This window comes from Stigmatopora argus, chromosome 1 (assembly GCF_051989625.1).
Source record: "Stigmatopora argus isolate UIUO_Sarg chromosome 1, RoL_Sarg_1.0, whole genome shotgun sequence".
Classification (NCBI taxonomy): domain Eukaryota; kingdom Metazoa; phylum Chordata; class Actinopteri; order Syngnathiformes; family Syngnathidae; genus Stigmatopora; species Stigmatopora argus.
The window spans coordinates 22,624,251-22,646,497 of NC_135387.1; the positions used below are offsets into that span (position 1 = coordinate 22,624,251).

Consider the following 22,247-nt stretch of genomic DNA (forward strand, 5'->3'; position numbering starts at 1 on the left):
TTAAAAATATACACTATATACACTGTCCATAACGTGAGGAAAACCTGTATAATGCAATGTAACCAATATAGGGTCACTTTTGGAAAAACACAGTAACGCATCTTGACGCCTTTAGATGATTTTTCCTAACATTTAGAAAGAAATAAAATACCCAGCAAACCATGAGGTGTAAATGTTTGACTGACTTTGACGTAAAACCAGTCGAAAAGTTACTAGAGCGCCCTCCTACTCGACAAGGCGCTCGATCTCACTGCCTTTGGAAACTCACCGTGGCTCGACTCGTAGAAAGTGAAGCAGGTGTCAAACACTTCGGTCGTGAGTGGTGACATTTTGAAAAACATGAAAAAAAACGCTCTTTACCTCCGAGATGTCATCGCAGTCCGTTCGAGCCCCGAGAAGTCTTCAAACGTTGCTCTAATCAGGACACCGCGAGGGAGAAGTGACAGAGAACGAGCAGCGGACAACGTTAGTGGGCTCCCGCTACTTGGCTAACCCCGTCCCATCAAATGACAAATTACTATACTATCACGTACCAGATCCGGCTGTGACCTTCAAAACAAGAGCCTACATTTCTGCGTGCTTTTTGAACACTTGTTTTATCAACTTCCTATCCATCTGGATTGAGCACATGAAAAAGAACCGCAGCTGTGAATTACACAAGAAATATTGACCTGATCTCAATTGAGTTCAGTTTTTACCTTAACTTTACAAGATTACCCCTTATTAAATTGGAATCAATTTTTTTATACTATACTTTTATATAGAATACTTTTCAGGAAACCATTCCATTAATTTGTACGTATAAAAAATATTGAATATTCTTTTGAGTAATGTTCAACACTGGGGACCACAATGTTTATTGTTTTAGTTTGACGAGCACCACCTTATCCAACTAAAATGGCTGAAGCCCCTGGGGCCAATGATCAAGCGAGTTATTCTTCGCTATCAGCCCCCCGCCAACATCCCATTTGGATGATTGTCTCAAGGGACCCGTTTGGAGGGAATGCCTTGCCCTTGTTCTTAGCCCAGGGGCCAATGGTGGCCATGGGCATCACTATATTTACATTTGTTGGCGAACCTACTTGATCAGACCTGGGCAATCCGGTCCTCAAGGTCCGCTGTGGGTGCAGGTTTTTGTTCCAACCGATCCAGCACAGACAGTTTAACTAATTAGATTTCTGATGAAACAAGAAGCACCTGACTGCAAGCCACTGATTGCACTTCTAAGTGTTTGAACGAAAACCTGCACCCACTGCGGCCCTATGTGAAATTAATTGCCCAGGTCTGCACTTGATTATCACACCATTGTGGCTTTTACTTGTGGTGTGCCAACACAAAATTTGGCCACCTCTATGAATTTTTTTGGGAGTCGCCACTGCCAGGGGCCAATAGGCAGATTAAAATGGGCCTGGATCTGACAGCAAATTTAAAAAAAAATTGGGGTGTGGAATTCAAAATTAATCTCAAGTTGACAGTTTTTTATTCTATTAATTTTCCATTAAAAAGGCCACTGTTTAGCTCAACAGATAACATTTAAAAGGTAACGTATTTTCCGCACTATAAGCCGCACCGGAGTATAAGGCCTACCTTCAATTAATGACATATCTTAAAATTTTGTAACCCTCCAGCCAACCAGTTGACCGTAAATAGCTAATATACAAGTAGGTAATCAAATAAGGACTTTGAAGGATAATGTTTGTTCTCTGTTTTAAAGTGTTATTTGATGTGAATTCAAAAGAAAGTGTAGGTTCCAAAGCAGCGCCACCTGTGTTAACAGCCAGGTTGACGTCAGCAGCCTATCACTACAGCTTAATCTACTGGGGGATGGACACGCTTATGCAATTGTCTGTGAGCCAAAAGGCTTTGAAACTATGGATTTATTTGCCTCCCCACAGCTTGACCCTATGTGCCGCCACAGCCCACACACCAGCACTGACAGGACGGCGAAACGAAACATCTCTTCTCCATGGAATTCCTCTCAAATCGGTGCACTGAGCTTCAGGCTAAAAGGATGGGCTCCAACTGAGTTTTTATTGTTCACGTCTGGCGAGCAGTTAAAATTGATGCTGGCATGCAAAGGGATGACATTATTGCCTGATCAATACATGATGGAAATGGATGTAGAGAGAGAAGAGCACTGGCTGCGTATTTGCTTAGAACACTAAATGTGATGGATGCAAAGTCATCACCTCGTATCAGGGGCATTTAGATCCATACCGTAGGTGTCGTGTTCGTTTCAAGAGGATGTGCTGCACCTGCATAGTCAAATACTGCATGAGATTATGAATGCGTGTGTGATGATTATCTTCTTCATAAATAAACCCATTCAAACAGCTGTTGGAATCACAAGGTACAACACATTGCGATTAAAAGACAATGCAATGTGTCCCCTGTCTGGTGCCCATAGTTGGCTGGGATAGGCTCCGGCACCCCCCACGACCCTTGTGAGGATAAGGGGTACGGAAAATGAATGAATGGCTATGAAGTTTGTTTTTGGAAAGAACAATGATGTTGTTGAAGGTGATTAAGAAAGTGTCAAAATATAAGTACTGAGGGACCTCTAAAATAATTGAAAATTCCCAAGTTTGGTGCTAAATCAGTTGTTGATTCCATTATAACATTTTGTCATTTGTGTTTTTCTTTCATGACCAGGGTAGTAGTAGTTGTTTGACCAATGTTAACAAAAATGTTTATCTAAAAAATAAAGAGTTTGGCCTTTTTTTGAATTTAGATCGATTTATACATTCAACAAAACAACAATGAATCCCATTTTGGTAGACATTTTATTTCATGATGGTAGGAACACAAGACAAAGGTCATAAAGTTAGTAATGTTCAGGTCATGCCACTTTTACTTGGTGCACTGCCCTTTGAGGAGGTTCGAGCTCGGGCAGTAGGTTACATCCACTTTTAAATAAGTTAGGAACAAAAGAGGAGAAATTAACATCCTTCTGTTATTTCCCCCTTCAAAACTATGATTTTATCCGCCATTATATTACTCTTACTATACGTGGATTGGCTTTATCAATTGGCAAAATAAGAATGTTGCTTAGAGTCAAGGTTACTAGTGACTTTAAAGGCAATTCCAAATTGGCAATAAATCATGTGTCTTTATTGTGTGGTGTCATGTACAAATATATACATATATTTTTAAGTGTTGACACCACAATAGGTCAAATTCTAAGAACAACATGGCTTAAGTAAGACATAACGAGAGCGAGGTGAAGGTCAACTAAGACATGTTTTTTTACACCAGAAAAGGGCCCTCTGAATTCACCTGATATTACGGACAAGACAGTAAGTAATATTATAGCTTTAGTGACATCCCTCCCCCATGTACATTTATTAACGTGTGGTAGAAGAGACATGGCTCCAGTGTATATTACTAAAAAACATAAACCTCCACAAATAACACACTTTGCACTTAAAACAGGTGGGCTATACGAACAAAACTGGTTGCCAGATCATTTTAGAGGGGAACCATTATTAAGAATGAAAAGCAATAAGACCGATTGATACTTAACCACAAAACAGGCATGATTTTTTTTCATACAATATATTGCCAAAGATCTCATATCAAAAGAAGATATCAGTCCTCACAGCTTATTGTGGTTTAGCAACTCCTCATTGCATCACTGAATGTTACAAACCCATGCGCTACTACAGTATGTTAGTTAACAAGTTTAATGATGTATTTTCGCTGTTATGGCTTCATCGAGGGTCACAGTCATTCTCAACAGCCGGAGTCTCCCAGGAATGTGGAATATAAAAAAGAAATAAAGTCTTTTTGTTGTTTCTTGACCGTTGCCAGGCAGAAGACATCCAAAGGTGATCGTCTCTTTCCCATTGAATTGCTCCCTTTATTCTTATCCTACCTAAGGACAATTTCCTCCACCCCGTGCACCATTCAGTGGTCCCACATAAAACCAGGAAGGGAAGATACAAGAAGTGAGCCAACACTTTCTTGTTTAAAAAAAAATCTTGTTTTGCTTGTTTTTTTTGTGGGTAAAAAGAGGGGAAAATCAACACTGCATAAATCCATGCCATAAAAATTGTCATTATAAGTGATCCTTTGCTTAAAAAAAAGGAAAGACCCCACAATTATCTCAGAAAAAAATCAATCTTACATATTCACAGTCTCTGGTGTCATTCATAAAGTCTATATTTATAACAATTTATCAATATCTTGATGTGTTAGCGTCAGTTGGGCTGGAGATGCAACAAATAGTAGTTTTAGTATGAATAAAATTACATTTTTGGGGTAATGAGTTAGAGAGTGATGGATGTTTTTGTTGTTGTTGTTGTTGTTTTCCTTTTTCACTGTAGCAGCTTGACTGATCTTAGACTATCCATTAAGAAAATACTTTGACTGGGAGGTGGTGAGGGAATGTAAAATAAAATATATTATTGATTGTAAAAAAAAAATGTGTAGGGGATGTAAGTGATGGCAGATATGGCACCAAAAAAGCGTTTAAGTAAAAATCAACACCAGATTTCAAGTAATGAGCAACGTCACTTTTGTTAGCTCGGTGACGAATTAAACATCAAAGCGATACAATGGAAAATATGCTTTCCATGTTGATTAAAAAAAATGAAAAAGACGTGAACGGAGGATCGGATTAAAATAAACTATGAGGGAAAATAAGAAGTTTGAAAACATTTTCTTCCCATATAAAAAGCGACGAAAGTATACAAAAATAGAAAATAATTACAGCAGGAGACGTTGGTGCTATGGAGGGTGTGGAAAGGATGGGAAGGATTTCTTGAGTAGTTACTGATTGGTTTCCTCTTTTCTCTCAGTGTTTTTTTGGGGCCTTCTTATTTGGCCGCTGGACAGTGTAATATTTGGGGGCTGTTTAATGCGTCCTCCACCAGGTGAAGCTCCACGCCGTCTACGACCACATCCTTGATGCAGCCTACAAAGCCTGTGCTGTAGGCCTTGGGTAATCGGCGTGCTACAGCCACTTCCTCCAGGCCGCCTGAGGACAACAACAAACATGATGTTTAAGCCATTAAACAAAGCACTCACGCAAGAAAATCGTTGCCCGATCATTACAATAATAGAAAAGGTAGGAAGTAACTACCGTAAGTCATAAGTCGCACCAGCCCAAGAATAACCAAGGAAGAAAAAACAAATTAATATAAATTGCACTGGAATATAAATTGCATTTTTGTGAGGGCTATTTTGCATTTTACTAGAAACCAAGAACAAACAAAGTAAACAAAGTAATAATCGTAAAATGGAGAGGCGGAGCAAGCATCTGTTAAGATTAAAAAAAAATCAGGCAACTATAGCCTAAAAAAAATTACAGGCCGTCGGTGGTCAGAGGAAAAAAAAGTATTAGTCGAAGACCCAGACGGACGATGAAAAAAACGTACAGTTTATATTCCGGAAAATACGGTTGGTAGATTTACCAAGTCGATTTTTCTGCCATCTCTACTTGCCCGAGTATTTTTCTAATGATTTTATTTTTACTATCTGTAGCAGCATTTGTATTATCATTCAAATGTATTTTTCTTTTGCCTTTTATAAGAAGGTACAACTTCTTGTGTCTACTTGAGGGAATAAAAGAAACTGCGGCAGAAGATGCTGGTCCTGGCTGTTACTGCAGCACTCATAGTTATTAATAGATTTTAAAAAAAATCTCTGCCTCATTTGGATTTATGGTGCCTGTGTTGCCTGTAGGTTATGAGTTGGCCAGTAGAGGGCATGCACACACACCCTCCACATTTGGGCTACTTTGTTCAAGCTTTAGTATATACAGTGGTACCTCGAGATATTTTTGCACGGCAACATGCTCGTTTTATAACATAAACAAATTTAAATGAACTTGGATTACGATGCAGACACACTCAAAAATAAGTGTAATCTAACCTTAAACCAAACTTAATTCTAATTTTGTATTAAAGTTTGATACCTTTCTTCTCCCGGGTTGGCTCTATTTGCCCCGCCTCCAACCTGACTTTCACTATCGATGGGCTGTTTGCTTTTGTATTGCCTTCAAAATATTCCGAAAATGATGCACATAAATGTCCTCACAATAGGATAACGCACGACCACTTGGCAATGAGAAGTAATATATACTCCTCGCATTAGCAATCGCTCCGCCATTCGCGCTGAGTGACGGAAAAAAAAACACTGAAAAAAATGCAACGCTCCGTCCAGTGCTCGTAGATATCTGTTATACACGAAAGAGATGCGGCGAAAAAGACAGTGCGCTAAAATCATAAACAGCCTCTCATGTCTTGGCCACCTGGCTTTCTCATATCTCGAAATTTGTCTCGTATCTAGAGATAATTATTTGCGCGAAATTTTACTCGTATCTCGAAATGCTCGTATGTCGAGGTACCACTGTATAGGTAGACGTTTTTGAGTCACGTTACCTTCAGCATGAACACATTATATAGCAATTAATATTCGCATTGCAATTGAGCAAAGATAAGAGCAAGACAAGAACAAATTATTTTCTAATAAACCAAATAATGTTTCCCCTTTCCGTTTAGCTGTCAAATATACACACCATTTTGATACACTTTCACAAGGTTAAGAAATGCAACTACTGTGCAAAACTTTTTAATATTCTGGTAATCTCATGTAGCTAAAAGAGGGGGATTACATTTTGGAAAGTTTTCCCTATATAAGTATGATGCAATGAACTGAAAACTCCAGCCGCAATTAGGACGTATTTAAATCAATACTTTAGACTGTCAATCAAAAGTGAACTTTTTTTAAATCTTGGCAAAGGTAGGGCTTTACATTGCTATAGCTAAATTGGAAACTGTGCTTTTTCTGGGAAAGTTATAATGTGTTTAAAACTCTTTATGAAAAGAGTGAAATGCTTATTGTCTAATATAAAAGTAGCACTTTTGCAGTTCAAAGCAATTGATTCACTCCATTGTGCTTCCTATTAGCGCGCCTATTCAATTTATATCAAATTTTAAATGAATTCCTATATCCTCGAAGAACCCACAGTGACCCAATTGGTTCATGTTTGACGCTTCCTATTCTCTCCAACATGTTAGACAGTGATTTACGCTTTTGGATACTCACAGGCCAACTAGTCTTACTCCTCCGCATATTAGCAAGTTTCTATCCAAAATATTCCTGACGTCCTATAGAATCAGTCCCTTTATTGTCCTCACCGCACTTATCTGCTGGGCTCAGAATTTACTTTGCTATCAAAATCTCTTTACCCCTTATTTTAATCGGATTGCACACCTTAGAAATGGGGAATCGACAGACCTAATTTTACGCGCATTACCGTCGAATTAATGACGAACGGTGAAAAAGGGATTTAAAAAGAAGGACCCTTGATGGCAAGATTGGAGGATAATGTATTCTTGCTTCAGGGCTTAGTTCTCTCCACTGACTCCAATGTTGATACCCGAGGTCAATAACACACCTCCGTTGCTTATACCAAGCCGCAAATTGGGTCCATGTTTGAAGGGTTTTGTACTGTAATACGCCGGAAAATCTTTGCAAAAAAATCATCCGGATTTAAGTGCTATTCTGAATTGCTTGCCCAAAAAATGTGTCCTAATAAAAAGTATGCGTGCTTGGGAGTGCTAGTAGTATAACATTATATAGTTTGTATATTGTGCTCGTATAGTTTATGTATTCCTGGTGGCTAAAAGGAGCAGGTGGCCCAAATTGGTAAACTCCCGTGAGTACAAAAGCAGTAGAAATTAGCAGATCTCGCCAATACAAATGTCCCAAAAGAACTATAATGATGTTTTAAATTTTAGGTACTGTAGTTTCAGTTTGTACAATGCCATTTATAAAAAAAATGTATGCTTTCGTATAGTAATTCATTCATTTTCTAGGTCCTAGGGCATGTCTGGCAAATGTAATTATGAGTATGGAAACAGCTTGCGTCAAACTTTATAAACGAGTGGCACAATCACTTCATTGAATGCATCACTGTTATTATCTTAATGATATGTTTAAATTCACCCAATGTCTGCAGAAAAGACACTGGTAGTGGTTGATTGGTGGTGGAGAGCGATAGGTGAAGAATGCAGTCTCCAAATGCCAATTCCATTTTGTAGATGTGTGATCTTCTCAGCTAGCTTTACATCATGTGTGGCGTGACATCTACTCGCACTCTCTCTTACCAAGCACTCACATCGACCTTCCCAGGTAGAGCAAGTCAGTTTCATCCTGTATGACATGCCTATCAGGTGTACTTCTGGACACGAAAATAGAGCCGGGAAAGTAACACATACTCTGAATCGCTCTGTTTCCATTTACTAAACACAATGCAAAACGGCAGTGAAAAATCACAAATACTAAGCCAACATGCTAATGAGCACTTTCAATGACATCTCCAGTTACATTACTGATGTCTATCCAGTTCTATTTTAATCTCCATACCGACGCGTTTTACCTAATATAAATGACCTTGAGGTGAAAGAAAAAAAAGTATTGCAAAAAGTATTTAAGTATGGAAATCACACATTTCTTGGACCTCCGATAATGAAGAAAATGTTTATTCATTCTTTCTTTTATTTTCTGAACCGCTTATCCTCACAAGGGTTGCGAGGGGTGCTGGCGCCTATCCCAACAAACTACACTAGGCGGCGGACACCCTGAAACAGCTGCCAGCCAATCGCACAGCACAGAAAATCTTTAACTAGCACAGCCATTGTGTGACGAACGTGAACTTAGTGTGTATGCCATTGGATCGTGACCGGACGTTTGGTCGCCGGACGTTTGGTCGCCGGACGTTTGGTCGCCGGACGTTTGGTCGCCCGGACGTTTGGTTGCCGGACGTTTGGTCGCCCGGGTGAATATAATTTGGAGAGCTGTTTTGAACAGTAGATATTTAGATATTAAACTCTCTCTCTCATGAATATAATTTTGAAAGCTGGTTTCAACAGTAAACTCTCTGTCATGTTGTCAAACGTCCGGCGGCCAAACGTCCGGCGACCAAACGTCCGGGCGACCAAACGTCCGGGCGACCAAACGTCCGGGCGACCAAACGTCCGGCGACCAAACGTCCGGCGACCAAACGTCCAGCGACCAAACGTCCGAGTACCCCATTGGATAGCATAGCAATGTGCGAAGAGTAGGTGGGAGAATTGGAGATACTACTTGCGTTTGTTTGTCTAAAATAGCTCTGCCGTTTAAAAATATCGGATATCAACTATTTTGCCTGTTTCCGTGAAATACTGCTTTCTGGCTCCACTATTACACATCGGAAAAATGAAATTCTGTCTTTTCAAAATTGTTGCCTTTGAATAGTTCCCAATAATTTCAATCATTGTTGTGAAAAATGACTGAGGCATTTCTTTTAAGAGTGTGACAATATGATAAAGGCCTGATATGGATTGGATGAAAACATAAGCGTTGCGTTCGAATGGGGCCACAGGGTCAGTGGGAGAAACATTCCCCTTGATGCCAGGGTGTTTATAGACATTCTTATGGCTGAGTGATGGATTCCTCCATTTCTCTATCCAAGTGTGGCCACCTACCCAACCAAAGCGCTCCGTCTGTGTCCAGCTGAGTTGCTGCCAAAGGCGATGATCCTGTCACAGCTGCCTCATTGCCGACTTGCAGCGATCCATCTCGCAGCGCTCTGTGGAGGACAGGGCTGTTGTTTAGAAGAATGTGTGTCATATGTAATAGCTGTAAAATGTTCTTTCATTTAATCCGAAGCATGATGACTCCACGGCTACGCTGGCAGCACACTAAGCACCCCCATAAATGCCTTTGCCAAGCAGCCTTCTAAATGGGCCCGCCTAGCAGCTAACAGATGCTGCAAGAAGAGAATTCATACAAGGTGGCTCAAGAGTTGTGACGAGGGGCATAATTTGAACCCACTAAAGTGTCATTCCAACAGAGGGGGCGTCATTAAAACGGCAAGCAACACAGATTGCGACGCTATAACTACACATGCTGTGATTTACAGCGACGTCCAAATTATGTTGTGAGCCCCTCAGCGTGCCAAGGATGAGACGTGAATTGATCCTACGCTTGGCTTAAATGATCAATTGTTCTTGCTTTCTTACACAATGGAAGCAACCTAATTATGCCCTGTGCTTTAATTAAAAGCAATGCTGAATGTTCATGTCCAGCAGGCTTAAGGTGATAAATGGGTCATGCTCACATTTGGAGAAATACATTTGTTTCTAATGACAGAATCTTTTAACCCAACAACACCATGCACGACAATCACTGCGTGCTTATTTTCGGTTGTAAAGCATGGTACTAAATGAGCTGTGTTATTGGCTTTTCCAAGATGGTTATTTTCTCATTGTTCAGTTGTTTATTCGTGCATCTTCTCTCTTTTTTTATGTGTTTGATGTTATGACAATTATACACAAAGGAATGTTTGCAATCTTGTTGAATGTTGAAACCTATTTAAATGAAAAATAATAATGGGCAGACAGGATAAGAAACCATAATGTCAAATAAACTGTGATGTGGACCTCATTGAACAGCTAAAATCAGTTTATAAAGAACATTGAAAATCTAATGCATGATATTTTTGTGTTTAACAATGCTTAACGCCTGAATGAACACATCTTTAATATTAATAACTTATTCTAGAAGTATATTACATTTGCTGTATCATTCATTTTCATAACACTATAATAATTTCATTATATTTCAGTCATAACAAAAAATTGATATATTGTATGGCCATATTACATTTTACCCATCTGAAAAAATCTGTGGTATTTGAATCCCTGAATTTCAACAAAAAATGCAGATTTCTAATAAAAATGTTTTTGTTCAACCTGTATGTAAAGCCTTGGTAGCTGCAATAAATCATTCCAATATGACGGAAACGTCAATGAATACTAGTTTACATCTCCAATAAACACCATATGTGGATGGAACATTCCCTTCTTTTTGTTGGTAAATCAGTCATGTAGTACTGCAGTTGTTGGGCTGGCAATTCAGTTATCGTACAAGCTTTTAACTTTTCTCTAAGTTCAGTAGATATGGTTCCTACTTCATCAATGTTGCAATATATGATATATAAGAGTCATGAGCTGGCTTCTGAATAAAACAAAAGTACAGAATTCTATGTCAATTTTTCAAACGTTGAAACAAGTGGATGCAATGCCATTTTTACTCTTCAAATTCATACTCTTCCTGTTTTTTTCCTCATAAACGTAATTTTCTAATCTATTTGTTGAATTAATGCCATTTCTTGATTAATTTGTAGTTTTTTTTCTCACTTTTTTCCTTTTAATTGTATTTATTTCTATTACATTTTAATTTTCTTTGTTTTTTACCCTTTAATATTAATCTATTTTGCTGTATAGATGCTAAATCTTATTTAATATTTGGATGCAATCCTGCAAATATCTGGAAAGGAATGCTTTCACTGCCTCATTATGGATATATATGATCAAAGAAGCGCTATTTTTTTTAGGATTACCGTACTTAAGAGCAAATGACTGGATGTCTCCATTAGAACTCAACTTGGTTTAAGACGTTTGCAGCATTTGAAGAAACTTTACTGGATGTAAATTATGCGCGTGCTACAGGAAAATGAACAAAATTCTTAAAACTGGATTACCCAAAGGGCAACGTACTCATGCTCCAGGATTGCTCTGCTCCATCTAATTTGCGCTAATCTGATTCATCGCAAATGTAATTTAGAACTAAATTCCCAAAGTGTGGCATCAGCTGTCATGCAATCGTGATCTTCAAGATACATTTGTATGTGTTGGGATTGATCTTTATGCAATTCTAATTCAATGATTATTTAATTTTCCCTTGTGGAATCAAAGTGCTTCTGCACGTTATTTCTTCCTCAACATTCATGAACGCATCCATGGAATTTAATCCACAGTGCATCTCACACTCAAGCATGACCAAGCGTGGAAATAACCTTAATCGGAGACTAATCTGTCAACTCGTAGCACATCGCAGGATTGATGCAAGGGATCGCAGCGACATGAATAGAATATGGATGAAGTATAATCCCATCAATGTGAAAAAAGCCTTCATTGGCTGACAAGGCACGACTCACCTGCTCGCCTTAATGCGTATCCAGCGGTTGGTGTTGACGCGCACGGAGGAGCGCAACACCACCGGCTTGGAGCCCAGATCGTACATCATCTGAACGCGGCCGTCCACGATGGCCAGGGCGATGTAGTCGGAACGCTCCACGCCTTTTCCGCTCCACAGCACCAGGCCCTGAGTCGCCTCGGTACGGATGCGGAGTTCAAATTTGTTCACCAGAAGAGCTTTTTCACTAGGAAAGAAAAGGGTGGAGGCGTGAGTGATATGTTGAGATTATACTGTATCTGAAAAAAAGTCGGTTTGAATTGGAAAAAAAATTACACTTTTTGGATTGAAAATGCTGTGTTGAACTTCATTCAATTTTATAGACCTTCAAACTGAGAGATTTCCTCCAATCTTTTTTCTCTCAAGAATATCAAGAATGTGTTTAAAAGTGTTGCTTGTCTACCCCAAAAACCAAGAATTCCTTTGTTAAAATGAATTTTCATAATGGAACAGAAAAAGTCCATACAAACATCCAAAAGAGATATAAAATTAATGATAAGAGCATTCCTAATTCATTATATGAGCTGCATATCAAAGCCTTTGTCTCGCTTTGTTGATGTGAAGGCAATCAGAATGCAAAATGTGTTTCGGTTTAGCACGGGGCTGTTTGTCTACCGAGCCAGTTGTTCGCAACCTTTCTTCTTGTGTCTGTAGATGTGTCTTCAGTGCCGTGTTTGATCTTCAGTCTCTTTGCCTGCCAACACTCTGGGAGGGTGAAGATAAGATGCTATCCTGAAGAGGTGCGGAACGGCCAAGTGTGTGCTCACAATTACCATAGCAGTATTTTAAAAATACATAAATAAGCATGCAAAAAAAACAAAAAAAAACGACGCATGTTCTCTTCATGTATGCCCAGCGGAGCATCAGCTAAAGCTGCCCCATAAAATCTCCTACCTACCATTTGCCGACAAGTGTTTATATATTTTTGTGTGCGTGCCATCAATCAGCATCTGTGCAATTGCCAGCACATCTGGCACACCGTTATAATCCACCTTCCTCAAAGGGTATTTAGACACAAAGACAAGGTGAGGACAACAAACAAGCAATGCCACATGGAGTCAAAATACAATAACAACAGCAAAGGGCTGGTTCAAAAGATTAGACAAGACAGACAACATGGCAAAAGAGAGTCAGCGAGGAAAACAGAAACTCATGGGAGTGCTTTTTGGTGCAGAAATAAACGTGGTTCACTATAAGGAAGCAATGAGGCAATATTTAACAAAAAAAGCAATACTAATGGGCTTTACCTCAGCAGAAAAAAAGACTTTCAAGAGTTGTATTCCTTTCATTTTGTTTGCAAATTCTAGTTCATATTACATTTTTTCTCTATTTCAAATCATATCCAGGTAGTAAAACAGATCGATCATCTGAATCTGCTGAGGTTAAAGCAACAAAAATGAAATAATTTAAAATTGATGATTTATTGATGAAAAAACACAAGAAAACAAATAAAGCCCAGCGAACCCTCTTCTGGCAAACCCTCAAAAATCTTACAGGGGCCAATAAATCTCCATCCGAGCAGCTTGTCACTGATAAGTTCAAGGTTATTAAGCGAGCGGAATATATCATGAATAAAACAACGGTGCGCACACGGGGCTTGGAAATCTCATATAAACCGTTGACTTCCGAGACTGGTGTTGTGTAGGTGCCTCTGTTTTTATAAATGGTTGGATTTTATCTTCTTCTAACACGTGTTCAAATTTTCTCGAAACCATCTTCCCAGTGGCCCTTTCAGTGTCAATTTGGCTCTAGGTGGCAGCAGAGTTTAAAATACAGTACAGGTTGCCACAAGGGGAGGATTTTTGGAGGCTCAGCATGCAGTATACTGTGCTGCAATGGTGGCTTTAAACTTGGATCAACTCAAGTATGTGAAGTGGCTCATACTTGAGACTCGATCGTGATGATTAAAACGGTGCAGCGTCCAAGGAGGGAGATTTAGGCCGGTGAGCAGACAGGAAGGGTTTGTCTCGGAAGGAGAAATAAGAGACTGCAAGTCTTACAGATCTTCAGAGACTCACCTCTGGTCGAATGGGTTCTCCACAGACTCGGGACTTAGGGGAGAGTGGGGGTGGGGAGAAAGTCAACGGCATGCAAGGTAAGCGTCGAGGCCAGAGGGAAGGAGGGTTGTTGTGAGCCCTTTGCAGGACTCAGAGCAGCCTAAAGCTGAAAAAAAGCTTTTGCTGCTACAATATCCAACGTGGCGACAAAAACTGGGCGATTAGGACTGTGGAGATGACTAAATGAACTTTTGACCTTGTGAATTCTGTTGATCGCGTTGAATTTCTAACATGGGAGCGTTAGGTTGTGAAGTCGCTGTCTTGTGGAATGGAGTGGCATTTCTTAATGGCTGAAAATAATACACCCGCAAGTCGCTTTCTGTTTAAAGTCGCATTGTATAAAACTGGAAGGCCATTGGAAAATTGACCTGGAATGTTGCACAATGTCATATTTCATTTAAAATTTAAATAGTCTACATGTATTGTATATTTTAATTTAAATAGTCTATATTATATATGAAAACACAACCTAATGTAAAAGGAGTAAAGTGAGGTTGGCTAGTAAATCCAGCAATTAAGCATCGGATTCATCAGGGATTCAGCAATATAATTAGGTTATTGTAGTCAATGGTCTGTTTTTGTTTTGAACATTACTTTTCAACAATCAAGAGCAGCTAATTGTTGAACAATAATTGCCTCCTTGGAAATGGAGGGAACTGTTGAAAAACAAGCTGTTAAAGCCGGTAGTTTAAGTAACCTGTAATCATTGCCACAAATTTTGTTTTCACAATTCAGCAAGCACGACCATTCACCCGAATGCCCATCCTGCCGCGCCTCACTACACTGCAACCATGAAAAGTGGCTCTCCAGGGCATTACCATTGGATCAAAGCAGCTAAAGTGCCAAAATGCCCCGGGAACAAGCATCTTTTAAGGGAAAAACATCAAGATAAAGCGTATTCCTGGTCAGACTCAGCACCCAACACAAAGGCCTCATTCAGTCAGCCACCAATTTCCTGAACAACTATAAATGAGGCAAGATTGCCACAGTGCAATGTAGCGTCAATTAACTTGAGCGGTGAATGAGATACATCGGTCAGAAAATGGGGTCAAGTGCCATACCACTGGGGAGTCGTCATATAATGTGTCATTGAAATAATGGGCCATGAGCCCAATCGACCTAGGCTTTTAGACCTGGACAAAGTGAGCGGAGCTCAAAGGATTCTCCGAGTGGTAGCGCCATTAACCCGAGGTAAATGTTTGACTTTGTGCCCTTGCTGAGCTCTTAATGGCCTATGTGAGAAATGTATTCATTTTCGTCACGAAATCAAATCGCACCGAATTGATCCGAGGACTTGCAGCGCTCTGCTGGCCTCTACTCAAATTCATTGTGACTCTTGACTAAATGTGACATCCATGAAACCTTTGTTAGCGCTGATCCGAGCCGCTCTACTCGCTTCTGTTAAGATTGATATCTGTGGATACACACGGCAAGAGCTCTCTGTTGGAGGTCCAATCTACAAGCCAAGGAGGCACATATGTGATTAACATCTTGGAGCTCTTGATGACTGGTAGTCAAAGGACAGACCGTGACATATAAAATCTATGAAAAATAACGGTAATTTAAAAAAAGGAAAAAAGAAAAACGCAACAAAGGACAAAGTTTCAGAATCTGGCCTGAATCTAGTCAGCTTAACCCAGAGCTATCAAATACTACAAATCTTCCATAGTTCCTACGCCAGGTTTTACCAAATTACTAAATACGCATATGTATCAAAACTACGGAAAAAAAATCAAGCCAAGTTTTTTTTTCCAGGGAAACAAAGTAAAATGTTGAAAGTTTCTGTTTTGGGCTTTTGCTTACCATGACGATTAATATCGAAACGCAACATTGTCAAAACGTTCCTTTATTTGTGTTTTTTTTTCATGGCAAGAATTAACTATTGGAAAATGGAAACTATTTAAAAAACATTAGACAATTAGATAATATTGAGCTTTAATTTTTTACGCATCACTGGTAAAAGTCACAAAATCTGAAAATTCCCTTCACTCACTATGAAATATCAGTTTAGGAGTCGTACACTGTACAAGAATAAAAATTAGGCCACTACATCTTCCTACTGTTTTCAAGGTTGGTCTCCTTCATATTCCACATTCCAGCTTACCATTTGAATTCATTGCAAAAGTGCATGGCGATTCATTTTTGGGTATGAACCATGCATAAAATATTGCACATTTTCAATAAAGCAATTACTCTTGGGTACTAGCACAATGCTTATCATGCACACATTCATGCTTCTCTTCGCGTTGGAGAAGGACGAGTGGAGCAGAAAAAGATCTAATGACACTGCAAAATGTCTCGGGGAAAAAAACCAACCAAAAAAAATGGTTGTCCAACTGAAATATGAAATGATTTTGAAAGGATGTTGGACATGTGCAGTTAGGGTGATGGTTATTGTCTGCGTGGAAATGTGAGTGGGTGTTTTTTAATTCCCAATTATCAAAAAATGAATAGTTTTGTTACTGTTAGTTAGGCTTGAATTGAAATTGGGCCGTTTCATCTACTTACTCTGGGATCTCATTGGTGAGTTGGCTTTGGTGGAAAAGGAAAGACAGTGAGGGACATTTCATGTGAGAACAGACATATAAGGACAAAAGAAGTCAAGACCAACAGTGGACAAGACAAAAAACTAACAAAGACAGACAGAGTGTTTTGGGAGCGAATTATCCAACAAAGCATGTTATTTGGGTTTTGCGTTGACAAATACATACAGCCACTTGCTCTTTATTCACACATTGTTTCTAATCATCCCTGAGGCAAACATCTATCTGAAGGAGTACAAATGTCACACTGCCAGCCTGAAGGAACACAACCTCTTGTTTTCTTGTATAACAAACACCTTCTCTACGAAACTCTTTTACATCAGTGGCATCGGTCTGATCACTTTGTAAAATGTCAGCTAGTAGTGCAAGTCTCACACAAATTGTCATTGTGCGAAAAGACTGATATTCACCAAAGGCAACACTTGGATTGTTGAATGTCTTAATAATTAGTCAAATTGTGTTCAAATGGGGCCTATTAGCTTGCTCCTAGTACCCCTGCAGCATTTAAGATAATGATATCGTCAAGCTTCTCATCACAGGGTGGAGCGAGATGCATAGACGGCGGCTTTATTTAGTTAATACGGCAATTAGAGTGAAATTGTACCATTAGGCTAAATAGATGAGGACATGCTCTTGCCCTCCTTCTTACCTCCTTGTGACAGCATTGTGGTATTCGATGAAAGTCCGCCCATCAAAGGCAACTGCTTCAGTCTCAGTCCCGGCAGACTTCTCATAAATGGCTGTAAAAGAACAGGCGGGGTGGGAGATCGGTAGGTTGTTGAGTGGAAGAGCTCACACCGATCAATAAGAAGGAAGCTTCTGTTATCGGGGCTGACATGAGTGTCATTGCATTTTTAATTATTGTAAAAGGGAAAGGCGGCTACGTGCGCAAGGTTAATGGCAAAGGCGGGGAATTTTTTTGCGAGATACATCGAGCAACGGTTCATTTAAACCTGTCAGGCGGATGTTATAAAATGTACAGGGAGTCAGCCACCTCTTAGTGTTGTGCCAGTGGACTCGCTTTATAATTTTACTAAGTGCTGCTTTAATATCAGAGAAAAACAACCTTAGTTCATGACATGCTTTAGCAGAATTATTATACACAGTGAAAGGGATTGTGCATAAAACACTTCATCTTTATTGTGATTTTTATTCTTGTCAGTATTAAATGAAAGACAATTTTTTCAAAAAGATCATCTATTTTATAGATCAGATGTGTCAAATATTCGGCTCACGGGCCGTAGACGGCCCGCTAAAGGGTCTAATCACGGCCGCAAGATTGTTCTGCTTGACAAGCACTTTATTCATTTACACTGTACATACAGAATTAAATGCTTTTATTTTTTTCAAAACGAGTGCTATAAAAATAGAAGTTTTGTGTGTGTGAGTTGTGTACTTGCATTTCCATTTCCTATCCATAGTCATATTCATTTTTTTATTGCCTTGCAGACAAATTGGTCCGGCCCAGACGAGATCTAACGCCACGAACGTGGATCGCAAACCAAACTGAGTTTGACACCCCTGTAATCTCGATTGTAATATGCAGAGATGCTTGCGCGGAAATCACAATTGTTAGCCATAAAAACACTCCCAAAATAGTAACATTTACTTACCGTTCTGACAGTGTCCCCCAGTGTAGCCGCTGAGGCAAACACACTCATAAGTGTCCAGCTGGGGGTTGCAACGACCCCCATTATGGCAAGGTTCCCGGGAACATGGGTGCTCCTGGAACATGGCCAGATTCTGGGAGCGCAGGGCGTTCTCCTCTCTGAGGATGGGTGTGCCCATCAAAATGATCTTTTGCATAAACAGAATACATGAATCAGTAAAGGTAAGAATACTCTTGTCTACTCAGCATCATGAAATCATTTTTGCCGAGTCGGGCTTCAAATCTCACCCGATTTTTCTTACATATGCTTAATTCATTACATTTGGGAAAATGTACGATAAATTGTTACATCTACAGTTTTTGCTGCTGGCGCAAAGATAAGATAATCAAACATCATCAAATGAGAGAGACTGATATATGATATGAAGCAATACAGGCATGAGATATTAAAATGTTGTTTAAGCAAGGCAAAGGATATGCTAAACTCTGCCTCACACTGAGAACACAACACTTTTTCCTACATAATTAACTTCTCTCCTGTGGCCACGTAAGACAAACTCCACACTTAGTTTATGATTTTCACCAAAGTGTCAGGGGAAACTTGGAAGAACTAATGACACATTTCTTCAAACAGTAAGAGCCAGCCTTTCTTCTGCTGGGCTATTTTTGAGGCTTTACTGGAAAGCGAGAGGAAAAGTAAGAAATACCGAAAAGCTGTTGGGGAAAGATCTAAGCAAAAACAAAAAGGGACTTCAAAATGTATTATATCTTCTATTATTAGTGCATTGCATGTGGCTTCCACTGTGAGCTTAGAATGGGGAAAAAGAAATCATAATTTAACAGAGCACAGTGACAACTAATAAATAATTGCTTGTATGGCTCATAAGAATGTTCCCCACTGTAGCAGAGTTGATCTTTAAATTGTTTAGTTTACAAAGTTTTTCTTCTAACAAAACAATAGAAATAGAATGAATCTATTGGAATATATAAACTACTCCTGCTAATAGTTATTAGTACTACTATTATTATGACCGGGCTACCACTAGTGGGCAAGTGGTTAGCGTGTTCTTCCTGGGCTTGCGTGGGTTTTCTCCGGGTACTCGGCTTTCCTCCCACATCCCAAAAACATGCAGGTTAGGCTGGTTGTATACTTTAAATCGTGTGCGGTCGATTGGTCGCCGGTCTTTTGGTCGCCGGTCTTTTGGTCACGGTCTTTTGGTCATGGTCTTTTGGTCGCCCGGACCGCGACAAATGGGCGACCAAAAGACTGGCGACCAAAAGACCGACGACCAAAAAAACGGCGACAAAACAAGGTAAAACAACATGGTCTACGCATCAATAAAAGCCAACAATGGCCATGAGCAGTTTCACTGAGCCGACGTGTGAGTGTATAAGTGTTTGTATGTACATGCGTTGTCCCTTTAAAAAGGTACGTCAGTCAGGGTCTTAACAAGTTCTCCAACAAAAAACAATAAAAGTCCGGTAAATTTGGAGCTTTTCTTTAGCCTAATAATTACTAGGGCATTAAGTATGACTAAATAGTAATTCACAGTTTGTATTTAGGGAATTTGAGCAACGATTTAAATGGTAATTATCAATAACCTTCCGGGCGACCAAAAGACCGGCGACCAAAAGATCGGCGACAAAAGACCGGCGACTAAAAGATCGGCGACCAAAAGACCGGCGACCAATCGACCGTGTACCACTTTAAATTGCCCCTAGGTAAGAGTGTGAGTGTGAATGGTTGTCTGTCTCCTTGTGCCCTGCGATTGGCTGGCCACCAAAGGAGGGTGTCCCTCACCTGATTGGTTGAGATAGGCTCCAGCACCCCCGGGCCCCTTGTGAGGACAAGCGATATAGAAAATGAATGAATAGTAACCATTCGGTCAGTTGTATAGCATCAAGAATATATGCATTGTGATTGCTCATAGTGTTCTGTAACACTTAGTGAGAAGTTCAAAGCATTTTTAATTCAGCTTCCAGGGTTCCACTCTATAATTTACAGATACTCATTAGGCAGATGCAATTACACAGCAATCCTTCAGGAAATAAAGGTTTCTATACATTTACCTTTTGGATTGTTCCCTTGAAGCCTTCTGTAAGTGCGGCACTTCGTGCGAGTCGACTATAGTCGGGTGCTCCGCCAACAAAGAGAGATTCTTTTAGGTTCAGATCAACATGGAGGTTCTGATGAGACATGACAAAAATAGGCTTGAACTAGAGAAATTGGAAAAATAGGAATATAGAATACCCCCAAAGATTGCCTTAAAATGTACTAATGTGTGCGTTTCTATGTATTCAGGACATTATAGTTTATGGAGTCATGTGTTTTGTGTCTGAAAGCCTGATATAAGTTGCTGCCTTTTAGTTGATATATAAAGGCTGAGATTAATGTAGCGCATTTGCACATATGCCACTGTAATAAATAGATTCTTCCATTAAAATGATCCATATTCGTTGTGGAGCCCACTGAGGCTATAACTGCACTTCCTTGCCCTCAACGCACATCAGCGTAGTTGATGTATTACAACATAATTAATTCCTATGTCTGCTGAGAGGGTGGTCAATTATCGTCTAGATGTGAGGCATTAAAAGAAAGTACAAAATGGAATCGTCTTGAGATATGGATGTCTCTTAAAGACATTTTGAGCAGGAACGATGCTAAATAGACCACAGAAATGGAAAAATCATGACATGGATCAGCACGGTAAACACGTTTCAACATTAATCTTAACAAAGTTCATGTAAAATAACAGCCCATGTTATCATACTGTAAATAAGAATAAAAAATCCTGTATTTTTTCCTTTAACCTAGTCGGCAATACATTGGAAAAATTCTACCTGTACCTGTCACCCCTATACGAAAAAGCGAAGATGAAAAACTACGTATGTTATCTATTTAAAACGTACTTTTCAAGCAAAATGGCCTGTCACCCCTATACGAAAAAGCGAAGATGAAAAACTACGTCTGTTATCTATTTAAAACGTATTTTTCAAGCAAAATGGCTTGGTTAAGAAAAGTAAGGAAAATGTTTTTTCAAAGTAGGACACTAATTGCCAAAGGAGAAACATGGAGGTAATTGCTGGAAAAATGATGGAAGAGGCCAATAAATCGGCTTTGTAGAGGGGAGCTGGCTTTTATTTAGGTGGGGCGTTGGAGGGTAGGAGGCATAAATGCTTGGCTGAAGCTGAAATTGTCTTGTGGCAACCAACAGAGACCTATTGGGGGCTTAGGCGGTTGGACCCAGATGTGAGCATAGTCATTCTTGCTTTTGCCAATGTTGTCATCGGCTGAAGGACAGCAACAATGCAAAGGCTCAAGTTTGGTTACGCAAAAGAAATTCTGCACACAAACTCACACAAACAGAAATGCTCGTAGGCCTCAACACACTCACACACGCAACAAAAGTACTGAGGAAATTGTACCGCCTATATTATCATGTTAAATTATTGATCAGTCTACTATTATGCACATTACACTGCTTAGTGTTTCATGTAAAATCTCCTAATGAGGACTTGCATCTTGAATGAGAACAATTTGCACAGTCAATGTTTAACAGAATAAAATGTTACTTTACATTATATTTCAACGTCATGAATGACTTACTCCCAAATACTTTCTAGAACAGGGGTTGGGAACCTTTTTGATGGAAAGAGCCATAAACAATTCATATTTTTTAAATGTTAATCCTTGAGAGCCATGCTCCGAATTTAAAAGTCAACATACATGGAAATGTGTGCATTTTTTAGTCACTTCACCACTTTTAGGTAAGTACAAAAAGTCTCTGAATTATTTTGACAACATTGTTACGTCGTTGCTAATCAATGGGTATCAATGAGAAAATCCATGCTAAAGAGTGTAATGAAAAAAAAAAGATTATAAGGCGCTGGGGGTAGTGTCAATGCCATAATACCAACGTAACGCTCCTAGTCCTGCGCTTTCTCACTAGTAGTTTCCATAGTTTACCTCACAGGTTAGTGGAGAGCCATATGCACCCATCAAAAGAGCCA

The 22,247-nt window shown here is 39.5% G+C and overlaps 2 protein-coding genes and 1 long non-coding RNA gene across 14 annotated transcripts in view; 1 reads left to right on the forward strand and 2 right to left on the reverse strand.

The window, feature by feature from the left end:
• Positions 1–538, reverse strand: part of ptpn11b (protein tyrosine phosphatase non-receptor type 11b) — a 44,339-nt gene extending 43,801 nt beyond the window's left edge. For 4 of the 5 annotated variants that reach the window (XR_013303146.1, XR_013303144.1, XR_013303145.1 and 1 more), the window contains exon 1: positions 361–538. Coding sequence is in view for 1 of the 5 variants with exons in the window: in XM_077608943.1 (XP_077465069.1) it covers positions 361–374 (14 nt within the window). In the remaining 4 variants the exon portion in view is untranslated. The remainder of the gene's footprint in view (positions 1–360) is intronic. The other variant, XM_077608943.1, reaches the window with a different exon arrangement.
• A 743-nt stretch (positions 539–1,281) lies between these two features.
• LOC144087224 (uncharacterized) lies at positions 1,282–2,335 on the forward strand. Its single transcript, XR_013304669.1, has 2 exons — positions 1,282–1,540; positions 1,896–2,335. It is a non-coding gene; the product is annotated as an uncharacterized LOC144087224 (long non-coding RNA).
• Positions 2,336–2,766: 431 nt separating this feature from the next.
• The window catches only part of agrn (agrin), a 186,360-nt gene continuing 166,879 nt past the window's right edge, over positions 2,767–22,247 (reverse strand). For all 8 annotated transcript variants that reach the window (XM_077609141.1, XM_077609116.1, XM_077609107.1 and 5 more), the window contains 6 exons: positions 20,307–20,423; positions 18,241–18,424; positions 17,277–17,367; positions 11,990–12,214; positions 9,474–9,577; positions 2,767–4,978 (listed from right to left, as the gene is read on the reverse strand). In XM_077609141.1, the coding sequence (XP_077465267.1) occupies positions 4,818–4,978; positions 9,474–9,577; positions 11,990–12,214; positions 17,277–17,367; positions 18,241–18,424; positions 20,307–20,423 (882 nt within the window). In that variant the 3' untranslated portion in view covers positions 2,767–4,817. The remainder of the gene's footprint in view (positions 4,979–9,473; positions 9,578–11,989; positions 12,215–17,276; positions 17,368–18,240; positions 18,425–20,306; positions 20,424–22,247) is intronic.